Source organism: Salmo salar, chromosome 06, assembly GCF_965601325.2.
Source record: "Salmo salar chromosome 06, fSalSal1, whole genome shotgun sequence".
NCBI classification, from domain to species: Eukaryota; Metazoa; Chordata; class Actinopteri; order Salmoniformes; family Salmonidae; genus Salmo; species Salmo salar.
This window is the reverse complement of record NC_138296.1, coordinates 58,084,375-58,101,930: the sequence shown is the minus strand read 5'-3', so window position 1 is coordinate 58,101,930 and position 17,556 is coordinate 58,084,375. Positions and strand designations below refer to the sequence as shown.

General features: G+C 40.4%; 1 protein-coding gene across 1 annotated transcript in view; it reads right to left on the bottom strand.

Moving 5' to 3' along the window:
- The window catches only part of LOC106607654 (uridine diphosphate glucose pyrophosphatase NUDT14), a 53,674-nt gene extending 38,436 nt beyond the window's left edge, over positions 1 to 15,238 (bottom strand). Inside the window, exons 1-2 of the mRNA XM_014204829.3 lie at positions 15,071 to 15,238; positions 119 to 162 (exon numbers count right to left, since the gene is read on the bottom strand). Of these exons, the coding sequence (XP_014060304.2) occupies positions 119 to 162; positions 15,071 to 15,151 (125 nt within the window). The 5' untranslated portion in view covers positions 15,152 to 15,238. The remainder of the gene's footprint in view (positions 1 to 118; positions 163 to 15,070) is intronic.
- Between the last annotated feature and the right edge of the window lie 2,318 nt (positions 15,239 to 17,556).

The window sequence follows — 17,556 nt, the reverse complement described above, 5'->3', positions numbered from 1 at the left end:
AGCGAGGGCAATGAGGTAGTTGAACAAGTGTGTGTTTGGGTGTACTCACATGAACAATCTCTAGCACGGAGTTTCTCTTATCAACTATGAAACGGGTCAATAGCAGATAGAAGCTCACCTGTCATGAGTTCGCATGAAGTCCCACGATTTCTTTGTCCCATTCTGTGAACGACACAAAAACAAAACATGAATGACATTCACATTCTGAAAGAACTGTGCTAGGATCTAGTTAATTGTCCTACATGTCGGTGGGCTCGGATGGATATCAAATCATCCATTAACTAGAATAGGGCGGTATCCAGATTTTCATATAGTCATGCCGGCCTTTTTCATCGCGTGATATACGGTATTGCCGTCTTAGTACACAAGGGGCACAAAAAAAAGCAAATTGGGCATCTGTTACCAGATTGCTAACAACATTTGCACAAACTATTAGCAGATTTCAATATGAAGACTGCTAGCTAAATATGCTAACGAGCGCAAATGAAAATAAACAAATTACAAAGAACGGCAATCTAGCTCATAAAGTTACAAGTAGTAGCTACTGAAAGTCATTTTTGGTGAGCTTGGACATTTACAAGCAAAACGTACTGGAGAAAAGTAGCTACACATCAGTAAGAGCGCCGTCTACTGATAGAATGCCTGTTGGTGAATTCTCATCCGAGTTTAGAAGTGCAACTGAAGCACAAAATTTGTCTGATGCCGAGCAAAGAGTACAATAAGAAGCATTTTATATACAGTACCTGTCAAACGTTTGGACACCTACTCATTCAATGGTTTCTTTATTTTTACTATTTTCTACATTGTAGAATAATAGTGAAGACAAACTATGACATAACACATATGGAATCCTGTAGTAACCAAAAAGTGTAAATCAAAATATATTTTACATTTGAGATTCTTCAAAGTAGCCACCCTTTGCCTTGATGACAGCTGTGCACACTCTTGGCATTCTCTCAACCAGCTTTATCTGGAATGCTTTTCCAACAAACTTGGAGTTCCCACTGAGTTCACTCTGCAGTCCAACTCATCCCAAACCATCTCAATTGGGTTGAGGTCAGGTGATTGTGGAGGCCAGGTCATCTGATGCAGCACTCCATCTCTCCTTCTTAGTCAAATAGCCCTTACACAGCCTGGAGGTCTGTTCAAATCCCCACCAACAAGGTGCTCTAATAAACATATATTACACACCTTCAAAGTGCTAAGTATGTTATGTAAATCAAATGAAGAAAAAAAATGGGGAAAAAAAGAAATGTCTAAAAATATATTTTCACTTTGTCATTATTGGGTATTATGTGCAGATGAGTGAGATTTACATTTTATTTAATCAGGCTGTAACATGACAAAATGTGGAATAAGTCAAGAGGTATGAATACGTTCTGCAGGCACTTCATTGTTAACGAGGTGGCAACGCTGTGTGTGTGTAACCGATGTGAAATGGCTAGTTAGCGGTGGTGAGCGCTAATAGCGTTTCAATCAGTGACGTCACTCGCTCTGAGACTTGAAGTAGGATTTCCCCTTGCGTTGCAAGGGCTTTTGTGGCGCGATGGGTAACGATGCTTCGTGGGTGTCTGTTGTTGATGTGTGCAAGGGTCCCTGGTTCGAGCCCGGGTTGGGGCGAAGAGAGGGACGGAACCTACACTGTTACATGTGCTCAACTGGAAAATGAGGGTGGGAGCTTTTGACAATTTAGTACGGGTGCGGACAGCTGGCTAGAAATTGTGTGTGGTGTAACGTTAATGATTCAAAGAACCCATCGAATGTCGGGAAAAAATTATATGGACTATACTCATTACAGAGATAGATTGAAGCTAGTATACATTGCTGATCACCTCTTATGGAGCAGGTAGCACAACTATTGATTCATTGCCAATGCTAGCTAGTTAGCTTTTGACATTTCAGTAGGGGTTCATGTCAATTCTAGCTAGGTGGCTGTCATATACTGTATACCGCTAGATATCGTGTGTGGTGTACTGATTCAAAGAACCCATCAGATGAAATTTCTAAATAAAATTAATTATTATAGGGCTAGTAGATTGAAGTTAGTATCAATTGCTGATCGCCTCTTATGGGAGCAGGTAGCATTTTCTGTCTAGCTTAGTGTGACAAAGTGAAAATGTAGTTTCCATCAACCTCATGCGCAATGTAGATATCAAAGAACGCCGCAGTTCGCGGGTAGAGTAGTGGGTGAAACCATTCACTTCAGGAAAAGGGGTGATATAAAGTTTCCTTCAATTATGTGTTGCTGAATTCATAAGAATATTTGCTGCCATTGTAGTAAGGCTGGTAATAGAAGTCTTCGGACCCTATTTGGGAAGTTGGTCTTCCTGCTCCTCAGAGAGATATTCTGAGAGCAGGTTCGTGTCTCCTTCCTCTGTATATAAAAACTGTATTACAAGTGTCGTTGGAAAACAGGTTCATATATCCTAAATTCAATAACGAATGTGACTATGTACAGTTGAAGTCGGAAGTTTACATACACTTAGGCTGGAGTCATTAAAACTCGTTTTTCAACCACTCCACAATTTTCTTGTTAACAAACTATAGTTTTGGCAAGTCGGTTAGGACATCTACTTTGTGCATGACAAGTAATTTTCCCAATTGTTTACAGACAGATTTGACTTAGAATTCACTATCACAATTCCAGTGGGTCAGAAGTTTACATACACTAAGTTGACTGTGCCTTTACACAGCTTGGAAAATTCCAGAAAATGATGTCATGGCTTTAGAAGCTTCTAATTGAGGCTAATTGACGTCATTTGAGTCAATTGGAGTACCTCTGGATGTATTTCAAGGCCTAACTTCAAACTCAGTGCATCCTTGCTTGACATCATGGGAAAATCAAAAGAAATCAGCCAAGACATCAGAAAAAGAATTGTGGACCTCCACAAGTCTGGTTCATCCTTGGGAGCAATTTCCAAACGCCTGAAGGTACCACGTTCATCTGTACAAACAATTCTACGCAAGTATAAACACCATGGGACCACGCAGCCGTCATACCGCTCAGGAAGGAGACACGTTCTGTCTCCTAGAGATGAACGCACTTTGGTGTAAAAAGTGCAAATCAATCCTAGAACAGCAGCAAAGGACCTTGTGAAGATGCTGGAGGAAACAAGTACATAAGTATCTATATCCACAGTAAAACCAGTCCTATATCGACATAACCTGAAAAGCCGCTCAGCAAGGAAGAAGCCACTGCTCCAAAACCGCCATAAAAAAGCCAGACTACGGTTTGCAACTGCAAATGGAGACAAAGATGGTACTTTTTGGAGAAATGTCCTCTGGTCTGACGAAACAAAAATAGAACTCATTGGCCATAATGACCATCATTATGTTGGGAGGAAAAAGCGGGATGCTTGCAAGCCGAAGAACACCATCCCAACCGTTAAGCACGGGGGTGGCAACATCATGTTGTGGGGGTGCTTTGCTGCAGGAGGGACTGGTGCACTTCACAAAATAAATGGCATCATGAGGAATGACAATTATGTGGAGATATTGAAGCAACATCTCAAGACATCAGTCAGGAAGTTAAAGCTTGGTCGCAAATGGGTCTTCCAAATGGACAATGACCCCAAGCATACTTCCAAAGTTGTGGCAAAAATGACTTAAGGACAACACAATTAAGGTATTGGAGTGGCCATCACAAAGCCCTGACCTCAATACTATAGAACATTTGTGGGCAGAACTGAAAAAGCGTGTGCGAGCCCGACTCAGTTACACCAGCCGGTCAGGAGGAATGGGCCAAAATTCACCCTTATTGTGGGAAGCTTGTGGAAGGCTACCTGAAACATTTTACCCAAGTTAAACAATGCTACTAATTGAGTGTATGTTCACTTCTGACCCACTGGGAATTTGATGAAAGAAATTAGACAATTCACATTCTTAACCTTTTGGGCTCACCCTAGGATAGGGGGCGCCACAGCGCATTTTAAAAAAAAATGTGTGCCCATTTAACGGCCTACTAATCAAACTCAGAAGCTAGTACATGCATATAATTAATACCTGTGGATAGAAAACACCCTAAAGTTTCTAAAACTGTTTGAATGGTGTCTGTGAGTATAACAGAACTCATATGGCAGTCAAAACCCCGAGACCGATTGAAACAGGAAGTGGAATTCTGAATTGTGGACTCAACTTCACATCTTTCCCTATTAATCACACCGTGAGCTATCGTTCATTGAGCACTTTCTATTGCTTCCACTAGATGTCCCCAGTCTTTACACAGTGGTTTGAGCCTTCTACTGTCGAAACTGAATGAGACGCTGTGGAAATTGGTCACAGGGGGAGGGCCATCACCATTATGACGCCGGCGGCCCCATCTACCCCCTCCTTTCGAAACGTTTTGAAACACAATACAATCGTCCCCCTCGAATCTTATTGGCTCTCTTGTTGAAACAGGCCCTGAAGATTTATGTTATACAACGTTTGACATGTTTGAACGAACCTAAATGGGGGAAAAATGTTATTTTTCGAAACCGCTGTCCCGCGCCCGACAGAGCATTTGGATACAGCCTTCAGACGCGCTAACAACAGCAAACTAATGGAACATAAAGGATGGACTTTTTCGACCGAAAATACATTTGTTGTGGACCTGGGATCCCTGGAAGTGCTTTCTGATGAAGACAACTAAAGGTAAGGGATTATTGACAATAGTATACAAGATTAGATGTGATATGCGATTGTTCCAAGATGGCGCCGAGCTGGAATTACTAGCTAATTTTCTGAGTATCGCATCCCCTTTTATCGCAAAGTGTGATTACCCAGTAAAGTTATTTTTAAATCTGGTATGACAGGTGCTTTCAAGAGATATTCATCTATAAATCTTAGAATGACAATATTACATTTTAAAAATGTTTTTGAATAGTAATTCAGTAAATTGTAGCACTGTTTCCCGGGATGCAATTGAGGGAAAATAGTTAGTCAACGTCAGACGCCGATGTAAAATGCTGTTTTCATATATAAATATGAACTTTACTGAACAAAAGAATGCATGCATTGTGTAACATGATGTCCTAGGTGTGTCATCTGATGAAGTTTGTAAAAGGTTAGTGCTGCATTTAGCTGTTTTTTGGTTATTTGTGATGCATGTGGTTGGTCGGAAAATGGCTATGTTGCTACTTTTACCATGTACTCCTCTAACATAATCTAATGTTTTGCTTTTCCTGTAAAACCTTTTTGAAATCGGACGACGTGGGTCGATTCAGGAGAGGTGTATCTATAAAACGATATGAGACAGTCCTATATTTGAAAAAAAATATATATTAAATTTCGTTATGCTAATGTCGCTAGGAGTTTTTCGCTGGATGTTGATCCCGCTTACGGACAAGACAATCAAGAGGTTGAAATAAAGTGGTGATCCTAACTGACCTAAGACAGGGATTTTTTACTAGGATTAAATGTCAGAAATTGTGAAAAACTGAGTTTAAATGTATTTGACTAACATGTATGTAAACTTCCGACTTCAACTGTATATATTTATTTTGCCATTAATGTATTTAACACCTAATTCGGCATGTTAACCAAGTTTTTACTGGCTTAGCTAGCCATGTTAATGACGAGCTAACTTGCACTGTTGGTCACTGCACTACAATGTCACGCTAGCTATTGCTAACAGGTGATTTATTGAAATATTAATTGAATGTTTATTTTCTTATTACCTTAACCTCTTATGGCTAGGGGGCACTATTTTCACGGCTGGACAAAAAAACGTACCCGATTTAATCTGGTTACTAATCCTACCCAGTAACTAGAATATGCATATACTTATTATATATGGATAGAAAACACCCTAAAGTTTCTAAAACTGTTTGAATGGTGTCTGTGAGTATAACAGAACTCAAATGGCAGGTCAAAACCTGAGAGATTCCTTTACAGGAAGTGGCCTGTCTGACCATTTCTGGAACTTCTTTGCCATCTCTATCTTTTACTAAGGATCTCTGCTCTAACGTGACACTTCCTACGTCGTCCATAGGCGCTCAGAGCCCGGGAAAAACCTGAATGTCGTCATCCCAGCCCCAGGCTGAAACACATTATCGCCTTTCTCAAGTGGCCGATCAAGGGACTGTGGGCTTAGGCGCGTGACCTGACCGCCCCCGTCTGTGATTTTTTCCTCTGTTTGCCGAAAAGGAGATTCCCGGTCGGAATATTATCGCTTTTCTACGAGAAAAATGGCATAAAAATTTATTTTAAACAGCGGTTGACATGCTTCGAAGTACGGTAATGGAATATTTAGAATTTTTTTGTCACGAATTGCGCCATGCGCACGACCCTTCTTTACCATTTCGGATACTGTCTGGAACGCACGAACAAAACGCCGCTATTCGGATATAACGATGGATTATTTTGGACCAAACCAACATTTGTTATTGAAGTAGCAGTCCTGGGAGTGCATTCTGACGAAGACAACAAAGGTAATGAAACTTTTGTAATAGTAAATCGGAGTTTGATCAGGGCTAAACTTGGTCGGTGTCTAAATGGCTAGCCGTGATGGCTGGGCTATCTACTGAGAATATTGCAAAATGTGCTTTCACCGAAAAGCTATTTTAAAATCGGACATATCGAGTGCATAGAGGAGTTCTGTATCTATAATTCTTAAAATAATTGTTATGTTTTTTGTGAACGTTTATCGTGAGTAATTTAGTAAATTCACCGGATGTTTGCGGGGGGGTATGCTAGTTCTGAACGTCACATGCTAATGTAAAAAGCTGTTTTTTGATATAAATATGAACTTGATTGAACAAAACATGCATGCATTGTATAACATAATGTCCTATGGTTGTCATCTGATGAAGATCATCAAAGGTTAGTGCAGCATTTAGCTGTGGTTTTGTTTTTTGTGACATTATATGCTAGCTTGAAAAATGGGTGTCTGATTATTTCTGGCTTGGTACTCTGCTGACATAATCTAATGTTTTCCTTTCGCTGTAAAGCCTTTTTGAAATCGGACAGTGTGGTTAGATAAAGGAGAGTCTTGTCTTTAAAATGCTGTGAAATAGTCATATGTTTGAAAAATTGAAGTTTTTGTATTTTTGAGGAATTTGTCATTCGCGCCACGCCTATCATTGGATATTGGAGCAGGTGTTCCGCTAGCGGAACGTCTAGATGTAAGAGGTTAAAAAGGTTTATATAAAAAGGGTTGTACTTGTGCTCTGCATTTATGAATTAATATCACTTCACATTGAGGGTATGTATCACTACTGTTGCTCCAATCTGAAAGATATCTCGTGTCCTACCTAACCAGTGAACGTGTGGCTGTGACCATCCTGTCAATGCCTGTTATCACTGTTTGATATATTTTACTGCAGATTAAAACCCGAGTCAACCTGAAGTGTGGGTGTGTGTGCCTTTCTTCTGGGGGGGCTGTGTGAAGTTGGTTACAAAATTGGTGCCGTGAACCGGATCTACAAGATCAGCCATCGCCAATCACCGGGAATACAGCAGTGCTCCAGAGAAGAGAACTACACCTGCCGTCAACTTCAAGAGACAGTCAATTTGAATATTCGTCATGAATAACATGTCCACACCAAAAAATCCAGGTACTCTGGTCAAGCCCAATGGTAATCCACCACTTTTACTGGTGTTAGGTTCTTATTTTTCAGAGTAAATAACTCACGGACACTAGAGAAGCTTAACCAAGTTTAATTCTTCCCAAAGGGTTAACACAGCTGTATTCAGAAGAAAAAATTAACATCTCACCATCACACACACACACACACATATGTATGTATGTATTAATATACATACATACACATATACACACACACATATATATATATATATACACACACACACACACACACACACACACACACACATACATATATATCCCACTTTAGACACTGCTCTCATTTTATGGTTCCAGAGTAAGAGGGTACCTCCTGACCTCAACTCCTCCTTCGCCTAATCCACAGATATCCATCTGCTTCCCCTATAGCAAACCTTTGATCTCCTCCTGTCCACTCAACACATTCCAAAGCCATCTGTCTTTCTACAGAGAAACATTAACTTCTGACATAAAACCCAGTCTCTTTCACTGCTTATATTCTATGCTTCTGATCTATCATTTATTTAATATCTCAATGTTCAAAGTTTAGCCGATTCCAACACTGGTGAGTGAGGACAACCTAGGGGAGTTAACTGTGATACTGTAACCCCCAGTATTGGTAGGGGGGCTCAGATAGCTAGAATGGTAGGGCATAGCTTTACCGGGAGTGCTGGTGTAACGTCAGTAAATGAACAAGAGGATGTTATTGATCAACCAACAGGTCAGAGTGATGGAGATGATACTCACTCCAATGATGATGAATACCATACGCAGCAGAGGTTTATGCTTGATTTAGTCAAACAGATGGGTCAAGAGATAGGTAACAGTATTGTTTCAAAGTCTGTCAGCAAGTACTACCACTCCATCCAAGGTAGCCGCCAACACTGTCCCAGTGTGCATGCCAGACTGGTACAAGGTAAACTGTCATGAAATCTGATATTCGTGAGCCACCCACTTTCAGAGGTGATGGAACAGATAAATGTACTGTGTATGAGTGGCAGGAAATGATGAAGACTTACTTGGTAAAGAAAGGTTACAAAATGCCAGAGCAAGGTAATGAAATCATGGAAATATTAATGGGGAGGGCAAAGGATTTAGTCAAGATAGGAATCACAGCAACCCCCTTGTAAACATCAGCAGAGACCCTGAGGTTATTTTCAGTATTTTGAAAGAGCATTTTGGTGAGGCCATCTCCTCTACTACGCCGCTTCAAGATTTTTATGAAACCAAACCTTATCACGGGGAGAGTAGCTTAGACTACTGGGTGTGCCTTAACCGAGTAGCAGATCTAGCTAATGAATGTCTACAAAGACAGTACACAACATTCGGATGCAAGCCTAGGGAGAAATGGACAGTGGGTGAAGTTCAGGAATTGATAGACAGCCACCAAAATGACAGATGTGCTACAAGGAGGAAACAAAACATATTGACACCCCAGGAAGACATCCAAAAAACAGAAGAGAGCTCAGAGCACCCCGTCCTTACCTCAGCGGTTCAAGGAGTTCAGAGTGGCAATGACAAAAACCTGTAACACTGCTAGAACGGTTTATTATAAACCAAAACGCTGCTCGCCCCGCCACAAGAGGGCCCAGCAGAACTGCACAGCTGTCTCCCTCCTTCCCATGTGCTCTTTGTAAAAGATGTGGCTCACTCCACTCGGTCTCACTGTCTTAATGACCGCTTGTGCTTCAAATGTCACAATCCTGGCCATCAAACCATAGACTGCCCACAAAAGCGGTAGGTTAGAAGAGAGGCACCAGTCGGGCAGCAGACACAAAATCAAGGTCCAGCTTTAAACTAATAGGTCTGCATCTTGAGAGGAAAGGTGCAGCTAAAAACTCAGCCCCTATAAATGAAACTGATCCTGAAATAGAACTGTCTTCATACAAAGAGAAAAATCAAGGCAACAAAAACATGATATATCAACCTACTCAGAGAATAACTGGCAATGAAAGTCTATTCTATGTACCAGTGACTGTGCAAGGTTCAGTAGAACTAAGAGGACTCATTGCTAGTGGTTCAATGGCCTGTACATTAACTGAATCTGCTGAGCATACATTGCTTCGAAAACGTGTCTTAACTGAAAGCTCGAAAATGTCCACTCCTGTAGTAGTCATTGGGAGGGCAACAGGTCAATCCCAAATGTGAATATGAGCTCCATATCGAATTAATGAACTGCAAGATGCTGGTGCCAGTATTAGCTGTGCCAGGGAAAACTGATGTGATCATTGAAACAAATGTACTGAAACATGTCCTTCAACTAAAAAAGGTGAGGGATATTGGAAAGCAATATCACAACCAGCCAATGGCCTTTCTAACAAATCAGATACACCTCTAAGCATACTGGCAAATGTTGACCATTGGCAAGGAAGTAAAATGACTGAAAAATAAAGTTGCCACTGTTGTTCTCAGCCAGTGTGTGGCACTATCCCCAAAACATGAAGACTTAGTCTGAGGTAGACAAAGGAAAAGGGCCCTTTTCCATTGGCATTACTGTTATTGTAGAGCCCACAATTTGGGCAATTTAATTCAATTTATTTAGGGAAAGCTTCCCTAGATTATGGACACGCCGCCTATGTCAATCTACTATCCCCTATAGTATAAAAGTTTAACTATTCTATTGGTCCGCTTGTCAATAAAGAAATAGCCCAAACAGACTGCGACAGTTGTGGGACAGTAGATCCCAAATTCATACAACCAGTAGGCCTAGGCTACATAACATTTTTAAATAAAATTTAAAAAGCAAGGATTCTGATGCAACAGACCAGAACAATTAGCTTAAAATGTTGATAAACTATTTCTTAACATTATTAGCGCAGCAATGAGCACAAGGCAGTAAGCTACATGTGAATGTGAATTTTGCTAATGGATAATGAAAGAAGTTGAAAAGCCACAGAACATGAGAGAAACAGGCTACTGGTTTCAAAGGCATATGGAAGTCTTTATAAAACAATGTCCTCCATGGATATGGTTGGATTTCACCTAGGCTACTTAGAAGCAATGACTCATAATATGGAGTAAAACGTTCAGGTTTCAAACAATTAAGTCGCTATGGTTTTCTAAATGCATACTGCCTCCAGCTCATTGAAAAAAAGTGGTGTTTGACGCGCTGAAACCTGCCTCACGTAACCTATGCATTTGAATGGCGAACGGGAAGCGCGCTTCAATTACCATTTGAAAACTAAAACTAGCTATTTTTAATAATGGACAAAACTATTTTAATACACAATTGCATTTAGAATTGTTGAACAATGATTTTCTGCTCAAAGGCTCTCTGTATGCTATGCACATCTGATAAATAAAATGCATAAATATTAGAGGTCGGCCGATTATGATTTTTCAACGCCGATACCGATTATTGGAGCGTCACAAAAGCCGATACCAATTAATCTGCCAATTTTTTTATTTTTATTTATTTGTAATAATGACAATTACAACAATACTGAATGAACACTTATTTTAACTTAATACATCAATAAAATCAATTTAGCCTCAAATAAATAATGAAACATGTTCAATTTGATTTAAATAATGCAAAAACAAAGTGTTGGAGAAGAAAGTAAAAGTGCAATATGTGCCATGTAAAAAAGCTAACGTTTAAGTTCCTTGCTCAGAACATGAGAACATATGAAAGCTGGTGGTTCCTTTTAACATGAGTCTTCAATATTCCCAGGTAAGAGGTTTTAGGTTGTAGTTATTATAGGAATTATAGGACTATTTCTCTCTATACGATTTGTATTTCATATACCTTTGACTATTGGATGTTCTTATAGGCACTTTAGTATTGCCAGTGTAACAAACAGTATAGCTTCCGTCCCTCTCCTCGCTCCTACCTGGGCTCGAACAAGGAACACATTGACAAAAGCCACCCTCGAAGCAGCGTTACCCATGTAGAGCAAGGGGAAACAACTACTCCAAGTCTCAGAGCGAGTGACGTTTGAAACACTATTAGTGCGCACCCCGCTAACTAGCTAGCCATTTCACATCGGTAACACCAGCCTAATCTTGGGAGTTGACAGGCTTGAAGTCATAAACAGCGCAATGCATTGCGAAGGGCTGTTTGAATGAATGCTTACGAGCCTGCTACTGCCTACCATCGCTCAGTCAGACTGCTCTATCAAATCATAGACTTAATTATAACATAATAACACAGAAATACGTGCCTTAGGTCATTAATATGGTCGAATCCGGAAACTATCATCTCGAAACCCAAATGTTATTCCTGTTACATTGCACAACCTTCAATGTTATGTCATAATTACGTACAATTCTGGCAAATTAGTTCGCAACGAGCCAGGCGGCCCAAACTGTTGCATATACCCTGACTGTGTGCAATGAACGCAAAATGACAGAATTTCACCTGGTTAATATTGCCTGCTAACCTGGATTACTTTTAGCTAAATATGCAGGTTTAAAAATATATACTTCTGTGTATTGATTTTAAGAAAGGCATTGATGTTTATGGTTAGGTACAGTCGTGCAACAATTGTGCTTTCTTCGCAAATGCGCTTTTGTTAAATAATCCCCCGTTTGGCGAAGTCGGCTGTCTTTGTTAGGAAGAAATAGTCTTCACAGTTCGCAACGAGCCAGGCGGCCCAAACTGCTGCATATACCCTGACTCTGTTTGCAAGAGAAGTGACACATTTTCCCTAGTTAAAAGAAATTCATGTTAGCAGGCAATATTAACTAAATATGCAGGTTTAAAAATATATACTTGTGTATTGATTTTAAGAAAGGCATTGATGTTTATGGTTGGAGCAACGTGTACCTAGCAACTTACCTTGGCTTCTTACTGCATTCGCGTAACAGGCAGGCTCCTCGTGGAGTGCAATGTAAAGCAGGTGGTTAGAGCGTTGGACTAGTTAACCGTAAGGTTGCAAGATTGAATCCCTGAGCTGACAAGGTAAAAATCTGTTGTTCTGCCCCTGAACAAGGCAGTTAACCCACCGTTCCTAGGCCGTCATTGAAAATAAGAATGTGTTCTTAACTGACTTGTCTAGTTAAATAAAGGTCAAAAAAATATATATATATATACCGATTTAATTAGGACCGATTTCAAGTTTTCATAACAATCGGAAATAGTTTTTTATATAAAAAGAAAAAGAAAAAAAGAAAAAAAAAAATCGGCGTACACAAAAAACTATTTCCGATTGTTATGAAAACTTGAAATCGGTCCTAATTAAATCGGTTGACCTCTAATAAATATACACACTCGCCAATTTAATTCCACTAAATAATGCAAATAAACCAATAGAACGATAAGCATAACCAGTCAAATGTATTTACATCAACTGGTATTTCCATCAATGAATAGGCTAAAAAGCATTATTTCACAATGGGATTTTCCCTCTCATCCTGGACACTTGGCTGGTGCCAATTTAATTTATCAGCTTTTCTATTTATTTTTACAGCCAAAAGCCGGCTATTACCGGCTTACGGAAACCCACGGGCTCCTTGTAAAAAAGGTGCTTCTAGAGCCCTGGCAATTATATGTACACTGCTACTACCCTGGTGCACACACACACACACACACACACACACACACACACACGTTAATGATATGACCACCTTACTTTAAATGAATGGGCTTAACATGCTGTATTTTTCTTTTTATTCCTAATCAGCATATTAAGTATATAATTAGCGTATTAAGTATATAATTTGCAAAATTCTATAACAAGTTTTATAAAAATGTTATGAATTGTTACAAACTCAGTTTTGCATAAAGCATTAACATTTGTTAATATTACCACCCTACTTTTTTATTGGGCTTAAATTACTGTAAATATGTATTCTGTACTGCCTAATTTGCATAATATTGCATTTTTATTTAATAAATTGTACTTTCATTTGAAATGTAATTACAATATGACCACCCTATCTTGAAATATTGGACAAAACATGTTGAATTAAAAAATCCAGACAGGTGATGGTGAAATTATTGACTAGGATTAACATTGACCTTGTCCGCAACCTTGTGGATCTTTTCAGATAACTTGAAAATAAGATCTCAGCAATGGCAAGTCCTATCTTCATGAAATAAAAAAAGGGTTGTGTTCATGAGATGCTTCTCTATAACAATACAAAGTATAACACCAGAACCAAAGTTAAATTTTGTCCTTTAACACCCTACTTAAAGTATCAAGTCTCTGCTATAACACAACGGATGGGGAAGAAATGCTATACCAATAGGGCTCAACAGTGGTCATTCAGCCTATGACTCAAACACCTAAAGAGCAACAATGGGCCAGAGAAGCAGAACACTTCCACACTCAATGACAGGAAGCGTTAGGCCAGGACCACAAGCCCAGATGGGGAGAACATTTGGGACGGAAATATCTACAGGTGCCCTCCTGCCAAAACAGTGCCTAATGCCCTTCATGAAATCCACAGATGGAGAAATGTCATTATCTCAGGAAAGGTTGAGTGAATGTGATGAAACGTTGCCCACCCCAAAGGGTCTCACTGTCAAAGAAATCACAGCAGAACAATAACACATTTCTTGAAGGAAAGTGTCAAAGGAGGCAATAGGCCAGCCTCGAGAAGCCTACATGTATGTCATTGATTGACCTGAGCATAGCTTTTGATCCAGAAAGTGGTAACAGCATAATTCAAGAATGGCAACGACCACAAAATCTTGTTCCAATTGTGTTATTATAAGTAGCCAAATATGCATAGCCTAATTGCCTGTGACCAGAACTATTTCTTAATCAACAAACATACAATCAACCATAAAAGTACAGTCATTTTGAACATCACATTGCTAGTGGCAATTAGTTCAAGTGTATCCATCTTCCAAACAAATAGCTACTGTACGTACCCTAAGAGGACAGTTACTAGTGGAATCAATATAGCTAACTAGAAAGCTATCCTAACATTAATTTTATCTCCCGAGGGAATTTAGGCTGCCCTTTAGATTAAATACTCAGGTAGATGAACAAGATGATTTGTGGGCCATAAAATACTGGTGGGTTCTATACATAAGTGGACTTGTGTGGGTTCCCTAGATATATTAAAATATATCACTGAAAGTAAAATGGGTTTGCAAGCTCAGCACAGCACCAAATGCTCGACATCCGACCTCATAAAATCACTACCAAACTAGCAAGGCCATCTCTAACGCTCAACTTGCAACAACAACCACAGGGGAAATTTAGATATTGTAGCTAGGCATCAGGTTGTACATTTCCAACAAGCTAGCCAGTTACTTAGCTAGGTTGCTAGTTAGCTAACGTTAATGTAAAGCATGTGCTCATGAGACAGTAACTAATATGTTACCTACTTGCTTGAATATCTACATTTTATGCTAAGAGAAAATATTTGGTGGCAGTGGTGAAGCAACGTTAAGATAGCTAAGTCGATAAGTATCACTGAAATATGGTGTACTGTATTTTTATGAAGGTTATGCCGTTGATGCTGCACAATAAAGCAATGGGGAAATGAATGGGGGTTGGGCTACTAGCAATAGAAATTAATGTGTCCGGAATTCAAACTAGATACAACGCGAGTGAGCTATTTTTAACTCACCTGGCTATAGTGCACCCTGAATGGTTTCAGATAATTGGAGTTGGTGCACGGAACGACCTGGATATCATTTATCTGCTCCATAGTTCAGACTGCTAGCTTTCCACCGGTGCTTATCTCACGTCAGATAGCACAAACCACATGTCGTAGTGGAGAATGAGACAAATACCTACGGTTCCCTAGTAAGGACAAAATAGACTGGTTTTAAATTGGAAGTCTTCTTATTCTTCTTCCATGAGGTTTAACGGCGGTTGGCATCCAATTTGTTGCATTACCGCCACCAACTAGACTTTGTTTGAAAAATTAAAATGTACTAAATAAATACCCTAGCATCTAACACTACACTCACTAATTTCTAAATCATATCAAATAAAATTAACACCACCCTAATAAAATGTATTTATTCCTACCTCATGCCATCATCCCTAAAGGATGGGACATCACCACTTAACACACACTGTAACTCTTCTGATGTCAAGTCTTGCACACCCAAATACCTCTTTGCCGCTGCCACCACAACCTCAATTTTCTGCGACTTCCGTTCCATCCCTGCAGTACAGCTGATAACCATTTCTATAAATGCAAAAAATCCAATCTTACTGAAACGTATATCACTTTTTGGCCTAGCCCGCTGTACTGGTATATCTCTACTACTCTCACCACTCCTCCCCTTTAACCCAACTTCCTCTACTTTCTTCACTAACTCAGCACATGACAACTTCTGCACTACTCTGACCCTGGAAACCTCACCTGCCACTCTTGCACGGGACATTTCTGATCCCAGCTCCATGGGCACCCCACAATTAACACATTTCACTACTTGCCCCAATAGTACACATTCCTTTGTCTCATTCCTTTCTGCACATTTCTCACACCTTGGACCCTCCCTCCTACACACTGCTGCCACATGCCCGTAAGCTTGACACCTGTAACATCGTAATGTATTCGGCATATACGCTCGTACAAGTTAACTTAAATATTCGAACTTCACTTTGTCAAGCAAAGACTCAACTTCAAATCTCAAAAGAACAGAAAATGACTCTTCTGTTTCCCCACTCTCGCCACCCTGTTTGCGTCGCATCAAACGACGAGCATCACATACACAGGGAATCTTTCCCCTCAGCTGGTCAACTTTTCTATTTACTGCTACCCCAGTTATCACTCCTTTCATTGGTGCCCTTTTCTTGAGAACGAAACAATTCACTTTTCTTGCCTCCATTCGTTTTACTTCGAGCTCCCTCTGACCAACAGAAACACAAACAATTATCACTAGACCACTTCTGGTTACCCTCACCGATTCCACATTACCCAACTCTTTTTTCACCGACCGTGAAACCACAATTCAGACTTGCAGACTTGTTTACGCTGCTGTGCGTTTTTGTTGCCGATCTTACTTTGATACCTGACGGTTTTTTACTTTTTCATTACCGTATATTTTTACTTTTTCCCTCACTCAACTTTTTTCATTCAACTTTTTCACCCCGGAGGTTTTATCTGGACATGGTTCGTCAGGACTTCAAACAGCCGAAGCTAAGTAACATTAACATGATGCCTTCTAATTGCAGTCGTTGTACTTATAATATACAGGAGAACGATCGCCTTACGGCAAGGATAGCTGTGCTGCAAGCCCAGCTTCAGACGCGATCGTTAGGCAAGGGTAATTTCAGTGTAGGAAAGGATGAAACAGCGTCTGTGCCACCAGTAAGTACAGATAGTAACGTTAGTATAAACCCCCTCGCACGGTCCCCGCAGCCGGACATCTTTCTCATGGCTTCTGGAGGGAAACGCTGTAGGAATGCTCAACCGGTGTCGCTTATTCAGCCGACAGAAACTTTCAACCGGTTCTCCCCATTAAGCGAGTCGGAGGCCGAGACTTCTCTGGTCTCTACTCCTCCCGTTGTGGGGTCTGAGACGCCGACGGCTCCCACCATTAGCTCTGACAAATTGAAAACCCTAGTCATTGGCGACTCCATTACCCGCAGTATTAGACTTAAAACTAATCATCCAGCGATCATACACTGTTTACCAGGGGGCAGGGCTACCGACGTTAAGGCTAATCTAAAGACGGTGCTGGCTAAAGCTAAAACTGGCGAGTGTAGAGAGTATAGAGATATTGTTATCCACGTCGGCACCAACGATGTTAGGATGAAACAGTCAGAGGTCACCAAGCGCAACATAGCTTCAGCGTGTAAATCAGCTAGAAAGATGTGTCGGCATCGATTAATTGTCTCTGGCCCCCTCCCAGTTAGGGGGAGTGATGAGCTCTACAGCAGAGTCTCACAACTCAATCGCTGGTTGAAAACTGTTTTCTGCCCCTCCCAAAAGATAGAATTTGTAGATAATTGGCCCTCTTTCTGGGACTCACCCACAAACAGGACCAAGCCTGGCCTGTTGAGGAGTGACGGACTCCATCCTAGCTGGAGGGGTGCTCTCATCTTATCTACGAACATAGACAGGGCTCTAACTCCTCTAGCTCCACAATGAAATAG